This window comes from Panicum virgatum, chromosome 7N (genome assembly GCF_016808335.1).
Source record: "Panicum virgatum strain AP13 chromosome 7N, P.virgatum_v5, whole genome shotgun sequence".
NCBI lineage: Eukaryota > Viridiplantae > Streptophyta > Magnoliopsida > Poales > Poaceae > Panicum > Panicum virgatum.
In genome coordinates this window covers 40,478,992-40,490,963 of record NC_053151.1, presented here as the reverse complement: position 1 = coordinate 40,490,963, position 11,972 = coordinate 40,478,992, and the positions used below count along the sequence as shown (strand labels likewise).

General features: G+C 43.5%; 1 protein-coding gene across 2 annotated transcripts; it reads right to left on the bottom strand.

Annotated features, from left to right (window-relative positions):
- Nucleotides 1-1,035: 1,035 nt before the first annotated feature.
- Nucleotides 1,036-4,722, bottom strand: LOC120682631. 2 transcript variants are annotated; one of them, XM_039964604.1, is made up of 5 exons: nucleotides 3,909-4,722; nucleotides 3,267-3,370; nucleotides 2,474-2,601; nucleotides 1,520-1,672; nucleotides 1,036-1,434 (listed from the first exon to the last, which is right to left on the bottom strand). In XM_039964604.1, exons 1-4 carry the CDS (start codon nucleotides 3,985-3,987, stop codon nucleotides 1,621-1,623), a joined length of 363 nt encoding a protein of 120 aa, XP_039820538.1. In that variant the 5' UTR covers nucleotides 3,988-4,722; the 3' UTR covers nucleotides 1,036-1,434; nucleotides 1,520-1,620. The 2 variants fall into 2 exon arrangements, with proteins under 2 accessions (XP_039820538.1, XP_039820537.1); XM_039964603.1 differs by having other exon boundaries at nucleotides 1,764-2,601; nucleotides 3,909-4,713.
- Between the last annotated feature and the right edge of the window lie 7,250 nt (nucleotides 4,723-11,972).

Sequence of the window (11,972 nt, the reverse complement as noted above, 5' to 3'; positions counted from 1 at the left end):
GATCAGCAACCAGTTTTCGAAAAGTAGATCAGCGACCCGTGGCTCATGCGGATTATTATTTATTTGTTAGTATTACGTTATTAGACAAACGAAATCCCTGACGGGACGCCTTGTGTCGTGCCATCCTGCGTTGCTCGCGCATCAGTGTCGATCCTCTTGTTAGAAATAATTAGCGTGTGATTAACACGTGGCTTATTTAGTAAATCCCGTCATTAGCGGTTTCTAATGACGGGGAGCGTCTGTACGTAAAGCGCTGTTCGGAAGGGGTCTGTCCCTTCCCGAACCGGTGCGCCGATGTCCCCTGAGTACATATAAATACTTGTAATCATCAACAAGAGAATCATTATATCCAAACCAAGTTTACTTTTAACACGTTATCAGCACGCACCGCTCTCTCGCCGGTTTGGATCTGGACGAGAACGACGAACAGGGGGAGGCCCTGTGGCCTCAACCATCCGAAGGTGAGTACAATGGCGGCCAAGAACTCACCCGTGAATCTTCTTGTTCGTGCCTTCTGCGATGTTCTTCGTCAAGTGCGAGGTCGCCCTGTTCTTGGACTTCATCGCCGAGGATGTCCTGCACGCTGGAACCACCGCGGCGCCCGCGTCCAGAATACAGGAGCGCATCTCTCACGCCGCGGCAACTGGCACCCTCATGACGGAAACCGCCTCGCCGCACCTCTGTGCGTCGGAGGACTTCGCCGTGGTAGTTGCCGTCTTCATGCCATGCGCGTTGGCGGCTGTCGTCCACCCCTGAACCGCGACGTGGCCGGACCAAGCACCTTGCGCCGGGCATCGCCGCCGCCGGCGCGTCCGTCGCCAGGCCGCGATGCCAGCTCCGCCTCCTCTACATCTGGCCACGACCCCGACGCCACAGCGCCAAGTCGCCGCCCCTGCAACGCCGCCACGCTCACCTCCGGGCTTCGATGGGCACAGCGCCTTCACCAGCGGCGGCGGCAGCAGCACAGTGCTGACACAGAGCTTGGGGTCCAAAATTGGAGTAATTAAGATTTAAAGAATTAAGATGACACAGAGCTGATCACCATGGATGGCAGTCCCAATCCAAATACTTGCGACAAAGTTAACTGGAAACAGCATCACAGGCGTTCAAGTACAAGTGCTACAAATGAACACTTTTAATAGCTTGAAGAAACAATGACACTTCCCAAAGACTAGTAGATAATAAAACATTGAATACTGAGCTATGCATCTAAAGTTCAACAACAGCATGGCACCAGCGGCAAGGCTCAACAACATGAAGCTCTACCATGGAAGGAACTTTAGGCTCAATGTATGTCCTGATAGCCAAGAGTCCTCGTTGAGCTTCCCTGAGAACATCAATGGGCAGTGGGGAGCACTTGAGACTTCTGTGAGCAGGCACAGAACACTTAATACGGCTCTGATAGGTCTCCAGCGTAAGGCGTTCAAGGGATACCTAAGATGAGAAAGTAAAAAAGAATTGTAGTATTGTTTCCACTGTGATATAGCTATTAAAATCAGAGATATGAAGAGCAACTTACATCCAAGAACAGTGTCACCAAGGAAGGACAAGCATCAAGGAAAGAAACTAGAGAAAAATAATCATAAGCCGGAGTAAACATCCTTGCAACAAAAGCAAGACTTAGCTTCTTGAGGTGGAGAAACTTGCTGTGCGACATTGGCGTATTGACCATCTGCATAAAGATGTTAGTTATATATTACTCCAAGGTAAGACTGCTTGAGGTAGGATTCATGATAGCCCAGTTAAATCTTTTAAGAATATACCTCACTTGTCGAATTTATAGTAGCAACTTTAAGGTTTGGCATGCTGGATGGAAGTGCAACACAAGCATAATGAAGTGCACCCGAGAAGAGCAAATATATGTACTCCATTTTCAATGCTTTTCCAATTGAGAGTTGAATTTGCCCTCCAACGTAAAAGAAGCTGAATATATTTGGAGCTTTGTTGTTTATCACTTTCAGACTGCAACAGGAAACAACCTCTAGGCACCTGAGCCACCGCAGCATGCAAGGGATCTTCAAGCAAACTATCTCATCACAATACCTGATTGCCAACTGCTCCAACGCAAAAGAATTGCATAGAAGGTACCCTAACTCATCCCCGGTAAAAGAGACAACATGAAGCTGCACTTTAGTCAAGCTTTTAAAGAAAGGAAGTTCCGGTGTGGGCCGGAAGGAGCAACCACTAAGATGGAGATGCTGAATTGAGTCACCACTCCCATTAGACAAAAGAGAGCATGAGAAATTGTATGTTTTCATCATTGGCACTGTAAGTGCAAGTTCTTCAATTCCTGGTGTAACAGCAGTCAGAAGCCAGCGGTTGAGATGACAAGAATCGCTGGCAGTGCAATATCCACTCATGTCAATCACAAGTTTCTTGACACCAATGCCCGAGTGATTTTTCAGGATGTGGTCAACTTTGCTAGAAAAATCTCTAGCAATTTCGTCATTTCCACAGGCCTTTTTATTCATACCCAGTGTTGTACCACAGAAAATAAGGTTGGGATGGCATCTCCAAGATTGTAGAAAAGCATGAGAGACACACGCAGCTTGGGCAGCATCTCGCATTGGCATCAGGGAATGTATATGACAGCCAGATGTCCTGCATGCAAAAGCATGGAAGAGAAGTTCAGCATCACAACTATAATAAAGGCAAATGGAAGCTTACAAAACACTGCCAGTGGCCAGACCTGATTAGTTAGACACTACAAAAATCTATAAAAAAAAATGTCTACCCAAATCAGGCATTTTCCCAACTTACTGGTTTCTTTGCATACATAAACAGGAGGTCCATGCAATTGTGTAATATTGATCAACTTTGACTGCGCTAGAGTAAGAAACACGATATAAACCTTAATAACTGAATTTATAGGATAATCAATTGAGCAGGTCAGATAAAAGGACTGCCAAGCTACAACTACAAAGGTATACAGGTCTAAGTTACAATTGTAGATAACATGCCGTACTTGTTAAGACATCAAGGGAGTGGAACTTAATGATGCCACAAAAACACAAGTTATAACCTACCACTTGTTTTTAGATTGTAAATTATAAGGAACTTATAGATGATGTAACAGAAAGTGCTCTTGTTGAAGGCAAGTTATGAGGCCCATTTGGAAGACAGAAGATGGTTGCAGCATTATTATAATCAGGAGCAAACACCATCTGTTGTTGAAAGGTATTATGCGCAGTTGGTAAAAAGCGAGGTTTGGTTCACTGGCATGTTACTTGCGCTAAGCCTACAATTAGCAAAATGGCATAGCGTACCTCTGGAAGGTTTGGTATCTGTATGTCAAGTTCACCACCCTGAGAATCATTATCACGCTGACAGGGCGAGGCCTTTATTTTGTCCCGTGAAGCAACCAATCCATCTGGAGCACAGCATACATTGTTATGAATAATTCAGAATGAGGCACAAAGCAGGAACACCAACACACACTGAAAAGATCACTTTTTTCAACTTTTAGCACCACCAAAACCTTAAAGATAAGCTGCAGGAGAGACCGGGGGGGGGGGGGGGGGGGGGGGGTCGTCATGCAGATCGTAGCAGCCTCCCTCCCTTCCCTCGAGTTTAACCGATCTAGCTGAAGCAAGAGGAACAATACTGTGCAGGCCTACCAGCCACTGCGGTCAACGCAATGTCTGGACTCATATCGGATCTTACTTGATATACTAAAGAAACGTATTATGAAATCAACTGAATACTACTAGTAACATTATTTGAACGAGATAGCGTATATTGGTATTCCTATAGAAATCTACTCCCATAAAAAAAGGCTTTTTTCCTGCCATGCGAACATCGAAAGTACGAGGAGATGGGTGGAAAACCTTTAGCCTACCCAAACAGGGAAAAGATAGGATTTTTATCAATAAATCAAGAAAAAAAGACCGAGAAGAGGAGAGGCTTACTAGTTGCTTGAGCTCGCCGTCGCCGGCTGTCCTGCTGCCGCTCCATGGACATGTGCTGCATGAGATCCACAAGCCCCATGCGTACCTAGATCTCTCCCTTCCTCGCTCCCTCCAGTGGAATTTCAATCTAAATCCAGACCCGCCGCACGGCGGTCTCTCTCTCTCTCCCTCTTCCTCTCCCTCTCCCTCTCTCTCTCCTTGCCACAAATCCCCTCCAGCCTCCGGCGTCTCCCTTCCGCAGTGAAGGAGGGCTGTTTATTTATTTGAGGGAGGGGAATAGGGGATATGGGATTGCACTGAGATTCTGCAAGAGTTTTATTCGGATTGTGAGGGAGGGCAATTACAAATCCAATCCCGCCGGCGCCAACCCTTTCCGAAATTTTCGTCTGGAACGACCGAGGTCACCATGGCGGCACGACGAGGCGCGGCCCCCTTCTTCAACAGTGACGGCAGCGGCGGTCTGCAGCACCAGGCCACGGCGGCACGGAGCGGATTCGACCCCATCTTCGAATCCGGCGCGGAAGCCGGCGGATCCGCCACCCGTGCACCACCGGCGCAGGCCCCCGCTCGCTGGAACTCGACGACGGCGGCGAATCGGAGGCCATGCCTCATCCGCACATGGGTAAATGTTCCCCATGGCGAGGCTGCCCGGCGTCTCCCCAACGGCGTCAACCACCAGGAGCAGGCCTCCTCCTCCACCTCGGAGGAGTACACGCCGGCGTAGGCCGGCACTACTGCGCGGAGGAGCAGGTGACCAGGGGGAGCGGCGGTATGAGCACATGGCGGCGGCGGCGGCTGGGCAAAGAAGCAACGAAACTAAGGCCTTGTTTGTCATGCTTCCTAGCGCTAGGAACAGTACCGTTAATTACGGTATCAAATAAAACCAGTTTACAAAACCAACTTCAGAATCCTCGCGCTAGTGACCCTGAAGAATCTAATGAGGTCTTTGACTGCGCGATTAGAGGATGGTTACTGTAGCATCACTGTAGCTAATTATCGATTAATTACTGTCATTAGATTCGTCGCGAAAAGTTACACTCATTCCTAAAAAAAATTTGCAAATAGACTTCATTTAGTGCTTCATGTATGCGAGATTCTTTTTTCGGGATGTGTGCGTGCTAGAATCCTAACTTTGCCAAACAAGGCATAACCCTACAAGCCGACTGCCCCTTTTGTTCCATTACTGCTGCTGGACCGATTGGCCACTGTTGGGCCAAACAAGCCGATTTTCACCTGCTCCATTGCGCCACACACATGGGCCTTATCCGTGTCCTTGCATATATACAGATATGCTAACCCCTGTTGTGTATAGTAATTTACTATAATTCATGAATAAGTCCCCAGAGTTATTAACATTAGCAGTTTCATCCTTAGCAGAGTTGCAGTGTACAACATAATTTCGTTGTCACCATCGGGTTTTCAATGTATTTACAGAACCCGCACTGTGTAACTCTACCATTTGTGAACTGCACCCTGAAATGATGGGATATTGCAAGCTTTATGTGTTTGTTCTCATACATTTCATATTACTTGCAATTTTCTTTGAGTTATTTTCATATATTAAGCCATATAATAGTTTATATTCATGTGCTTATTAGAATAAATAATTCATAAAACGACCATATGACAACATCTTGAAATAAGTAAATGCAAAACTCAAGTGATTACCTCATTTTTATTTGAATATATTTGTCTATAATTTGAACAAATTTAAGTTTTGGATAAATGGTTAAATTAGCAAAATACGATGGAGTCCATAATTGATATTGGCCATACACAAGGTAGCGTGACTATATGCTACTGCGAGATCTACTCTATGTCTAAATACATAGAGATTATCTTCAACGTGCGTACCCAATATCACTATTTGGATAAATATGGGCATATAATTGCTATACTTCATAATTAATATTGGCCATACACAAGGTAGCATGATATATATGCTGCTGCGAGATCTACTCTTTGTCTAGTACATCGAGATTATCTTCAACGTGCGTACCCAATATTAAGATATGGAAAATGATATGAGGTCTACACATATATTTGTGATTACCCAAACCACAATTCATTTCTAAATATGAGGTCCACACTAACATACAAATATCAACTTGTTTAAAATCTTTTTGCATTTACCATTATAATTATTACACATAACCATGATGATTTCTCATTTGCACTCGGTGTAAATTAATTAAATCTATGGTTTAAACCATGTAGATACAATGACCACCAAAGAGTTAACTAAACTCGCACTTGATGGACACAATTATCCAGCATGGTCATCGTACATGAAGATCATTCTCTCGTCTCGAGGATTAATTCAAGTTCTTAACGAACCTGAAGCAGGAGACCCAAATATCACAGGAAAAATGAGAATTGGTGTTCTACTATTGCTAAGGCATTATATTCACCCTGATATTAAGGCTCGGTACTTGATGGAAGAAAATTCAAAAGTTTTTGTGGAATGCACTCAAAGCACGGTATGAAAAGCAAAAACAACTAGTCTGGCCTGAGGCCAGTTATGAATGGAATAATTTACGTCTTCAAGATTTTAAAACAATTGAAGAGTATAATCATGTCGTTCATACAATTTGTTGCAAGTTGAAATTTTGCAAAAAAGAACCTGATGATGCAGCAAAGACAGAAAAGACTCTATCTACTATGCTTCCCGCGGACAGGGTTTTACAGCACCAATACCGTGCAATGAACTTTCAAGTTTACACTGAACTTATACATATCTTAACTCAGACAGAGAAATATGATGAACTACTTTTAAAGAATCATCATAAGCTCCCGATAGGAGCAAAACCTCTACCTGAAGTTCATCATAATGTTCATAATACAAAGAAGTTTAATGGTCATCTGCGCCATTCTATGGATTTCAAAGGGAAACGCAAGTTTCCAAAGAAAAAGAAGTACAATGCCAAAAATCAGGATAATGATAATTCAAAGCCTAAGTTCGACAAATCCAAGACTTATTACAAATGTGGTTGTTACAAGCATGAGGCAAAGTATTGTCGTACTCCAAAGCACTTAGTAGACCTATATCTCAAGTCTGTGGGTCGTGAACGCAAGAGTCAAGGACCAATATATGAAGCTCACTTCAATCTTCAATCAGACTTTTCTAAGGAGGCCAGTTGTTCAAAGCAAGTTGCAAAAGAACCCAGCAACAACGAGACTAATAATGAGTCAGGCGACCTCAATGAGAACACAGAGAACATGGTCGTAGAGTTCACTTCAAACGATGTGTTTGGAGACATGGACTAAATTCAACATTTCATTGATCTTAGAATATTTGATGTCCTTATAAATGTTGTAATAATTAAAATTGTTGTCATACTTTTACATTGAATAAATGTAATAATGTATTCTTATATCAAGCACACTTGATATTTAATGTTATAAGTATGTATTCTATATATCTAAAAAGAATTCCTGATTTAAATTCTTCATTCTATATATAGTTTGGACGGGAGTCAATTCAATGGAGGAAGAAATGTGTCTGGTGGATAGTTACACCACGAATACTATACTTAGGGAAATAAAATATTTCCAAACTCTTACTAAACAAGAGGGAAATGCTTTAATAATCGCCGGGCGCGATGCAATGATAGTGGGCTCTGGTCGTGCTACTATCATACTCCCTATGGGTACACAAATTGTAATCGAGGAAGCTTTATTATATCCTGATTCAACTCGTACCTTACTAAGTTATAGAGATATCCGAAAAAGCAGGTTTCATGTTGAAACACACGAAGAGAGTAAAGAAGAATATCTTCTCTTTACTAAAGACACTGGATATGGCAAATAAATTATTGAGAAAATTCCTTCTTTTCCATGTGGATTGTACTATACTTACATCAAATCCGTAAAGCATGTTGCATATAAAGTAATTTTCCAAAATGTTAACACATTTCAAACATGGCATGATCGCCTTGGTCATCCCGGTATAGGGATGATGCGGAAAATTATTTGTAATTCAATTGGTCATAATTTAAATAAAGAAAAATTCCATCGATCCTCATATTTTGTATGCACTGCATGTGCAGAAGAGAAGTTAATTTTAAGACCATCACATCTTAAGATTAAAAATGAAGCACTTAAATTCCTTGAACGCATTCAAGGTGATATATGTGGTCCCATTCAACCATTATCTGGACCGTTCAGGTATTTCATGGTTCTCATCGACGCATCTACAAGATGGTCCCATGTGTGTCTTTTATCGATATGAAACCATGCATTTGCTAAGATAATTGCTCAAATTATCAAGTTACAAGAAAACTATCATGAACATCGGATTCAATCTATTCGCATGGACAACGCTGCTGAATTTACCTCAAGAGCCTTTAATGATTATTGTGTGGCATTAGGTATTCAGGTTCAGCACTCAGTTCCATATGTCCATACTCAAAATGGTTTAGCAGAATCACTTATAAAGAGGATAAAGCTTATTGCAAGACCAATGTTGATGAATTGCAAGTTACCAACTACGTGTTGGGGTCATGCAGTCTTACACGCTGCTGATTTGATTCAATTGCGTCCAACTGCTTATCATGAGAATTCCCCCTTAGAGTTAGTGCGTGGAAATCAACCAAATATTTCCCATATGCGTAAGTTCGGTTGTGCTACATACGTATCGATATCACCACTGCAGCGTACAACCATGGGCCCTCACAGGAAGTTGGGGATCTATGTGGGATATCAATCTCCATCGATCATAAAATATCTCGAGCCCCTGACAGGGGATTTGTTCACGGCTCGGTACGCTGATTGTATTTTTTATGAGGAGCATTTCCCGGCATTAGGGGGAGACACAAAGTACCAAAATGTGTGTCGGGAAATCAATTGGAATACAATCGACTCAGTGAATTCTTTCTTGCGAAGGGATACACTATTAGTGATGATTCATCATGTGTGTTCATTAAGAAATCCGATACGGGATTTTACATCATTTCTGTGTATGTTGATGATCTTAATATCATTGGTAACATACAAGATATAAATGAAGCACGGAATCATCTAACAGAGGAATTCGAGATGAAAGATTTGGGTCAAACCAAATTTTGTTTGGGTTTACAACTTGAACATCTTCCTACGGGAATTTTTGTACATCAAGCTGCTTATATCCAGAAAATATTGGAGAAATTCAATATGAACAAATCATATCCATCAAAGACACCTATAATTGTACGGTCACTTGATATGAAAAAGGATCAATTTAGACCAAGAGATGATGGAGAAGAATCATTGGGACCTGAGGTTCCTTATCTCAGTGCCATTGGAGCGCTAATATATCTTGCAAATAGCACCCGGCCGGATATCGTTTTTGCAGTGAATTTACTAGCTAGACATAGTGCTGCTCCTACCAAATGTCATTGAACAGAAGTTAAGAATATCTTTCGATATCTCAATGGTACAAAAGATCTTAGGCTTTTCTTTCAAAGAAATGCAGATTTAAATATGATTGGATACACTGATGCTGACTATTTATCTGATCCACATAATGCCAGATCCCAGACAGGCTATGTATTTCTACATTGTGGAACAGGCATATCTTGGAAATCTTTCAAACAAATATTAGTGGCTACATCCACGACTATTATCTATGAAGATAATATGGCTTGTGTTGCACAGATGGATATAGGTTATATAAAGAGCAATATAACTAAGCATATTGCACCAAAATTATTCTACCCTCATCAGTTGAAACAAAATGGAGAAATTGACATTTTGCAAATTAAATCTTGTGATAATCTCGCTGATTTGTTTACAAAGTCTTTACCAACATCAATTTTTCAAAAATTGGTACGTGGAATTGGTGTGCGACGATTACGAGATTTACAAGATTTAGGGGGAGAATCAAATTAAACCTAATCAAGCCTCATATTGTACTTTTTTCCTATATGAGTTTTTAGTTCAATTTCTCATAGAGGTTTTTAATGAGACAATATCAACACAAGGACATATATCTATCTCTGATTTTACCCACAGGGGTTTTTAAAGAGATACCAAAGATATATTAATCTTTCTCACATTTTTCCCACTGGGTTTTAGAAGAAAGAGATTACATATATGCTATATTATTTTTCTCCTCATTTTCCTATCAGATTTAAGGAGTTTTTCATGGCATATGAAAAGACGATATGATTTCTCCTCACATTTTTCCTATAAGGTTTTTGGAGGAATTTTTCCTATTATTTTGGATATTCTCAAGAACAAAGAACAAGGATTACATGAAGCATACTTGAAACTAATTAATCAAGGGGGAGTGTTAGAAATAATTAGCATGTGATTAATTAGTTAATCACGTGATTAACACGTGGCTTATTTAGTAAATCCCGTCATTAGCGGTTTCTAATGACGGGGAGCGTCTGTACGTAAAGCGCCTGTTCGGAAGGGGTCTGTCCCATCCCGAACCGGTGCGCCGATGTCCCCTGGGTACATATAAATATTTGTAATCACTGTTCATGAGATCAACAAGAGAATCATTACATCCAAACCAAATTTACTTTAACACCTCTGTTTCACGGATGGGACGAGAAGGCTGAATCCAGTTAGCCGCGAGCTGCCCGTTGGTCGGCCCGCAAGTCGGGCGTCGGTCGCGATCACGGCGCGGCGCCGGACAAATCCTTCGCCCCTGCACAACAAAGCGAAGAAAGCGCCAGCGCGCCGCGCCTGCCACCGGCTGCCTGCCTTGGTGAGCCAGCACCCGCCCCCGCCCCCGCCCCCGCCCTCCCGTCCCGTCGAAACAAGCCGAGACGAGACCGCGACGTCGCCGGCCGCGGCCGCCACGAGCCCGGAGGGGATCCGCCCGCCAAGAGAAACGGGTACCGAACTCGCGCGCTCTCCTCTCGTCCAGGAGTTGCCCCCCCGGGTCGCCCTCCGCGCCGCGCTCGTGAACGAGACGAGACGTGCGCCCACGGAACGCCTAGAAAACTTGTGGCCGCGGGCAGGGGCAGCTGCTGTCCGCGCTGCCGTGGCGGTTCGACCGCGGGGAGAGAGGCGCTGGGACCGGGAGCACGTATCCGCTCCGCGCACGCGATCCACTCCGGATTATCGGTGGCCGGTTGCACGTAGGCACAGGTCGCGTCGCGTCGGCGGCGTGTCATCGCTGTGCCCGTGTCGCCTCGCCGGGCCCTAGAATATTCAGCTGCGGTGGCCTAGGTAGTCTTGCGTGCCGTGATAACAGGCCGTCAAGTTCTCCGGATAACCTCATCAGACTCCTCTCTATGTATGAGCCTGATTGGTTGGATGTCAAACTCTTGCCATGCCAACATTTTGACTAGGCAAAAGTTGCCAAATTTTTTTGGGCAGCACTTGGTTTGCTGCCAAGAGTTGCCAATATCTCACATTTTGCTTACCAAAATGTTGGGAAGTTTTTTGCCTATATTTTGGCTTGCCAAAATTTAGGTAACAAACTAATCAGGCCCTATATCTCTTTTTTTTTATGGCGACTCCTCTCCATCTCGTAGCACCATGTGTTCCACAAGTTTTGTTTTTCTTTTTGCCAAGGTTCATGTTTTTTATTTGAAGCTGTAGTAGCAAAATAGGGTTACCTTCAAAATTGGGGTTCTCCCTCTTACTTGTCTGGATAATCGACCGGCAATTAGAGTCGTGCTACTACCCCTCGCCTCTCCCATCCGTACGCAAATAGGCGAGAAAGCTGTTCTTCCTCCTCCGTTTGCCCGTTTACTATTCTCTCTCGCTCCCAACAATGGCGCTCCATGGCCTTTCTAGACGCCGGACCAAGGTACCTCTCCCTCCCTGCTCATCTCATCTCATCACCGATTGCTCCTCCGTCCCCTTGGACGCTTGCCATTACACCCATTAGCCCTCCCCCATGCTCCTCGCTCGATTCTCCTCATCCATCCGCTCACGAGCAGGCACGTCATCACGGCTCTGGCGCATCCATCAAGAGATGTTCCTCGCGGCAAGGTTCGTTTTCAAGTTTCTTTTTTTTTCTTTTCTTTTTTTGCCACATTCCCTGCTACCCAATGATTGAAATTTACCTGATATTTATCATGGCTCCGTCGATTTTACCTGCGTTCAATTCGTTGGAGCTAG

Coding starts and splice junctions, on each gene's coding strand:
- LOC120682631 (XM_039964603.1), bottom strand. CDS start 3,316: ATGATTCTCAGGGTGGTGAACTTGACATACAGATACCAAACCTTCCAG. Junction 1,673..1,763: donor CTATAAATTCGACAAGTGAG/GTATATTCTTAA, acceptor ATCTTTATGCAG/ATGGTCAATACGCCAATGTC. Junction 1,435..1,519: donor TGGTGACACTGTTCTTGGAT/GTAAGTTGCTCT, acceptor TTCTCATCTTAG/GTATCCCTTGAACGCCTTAC.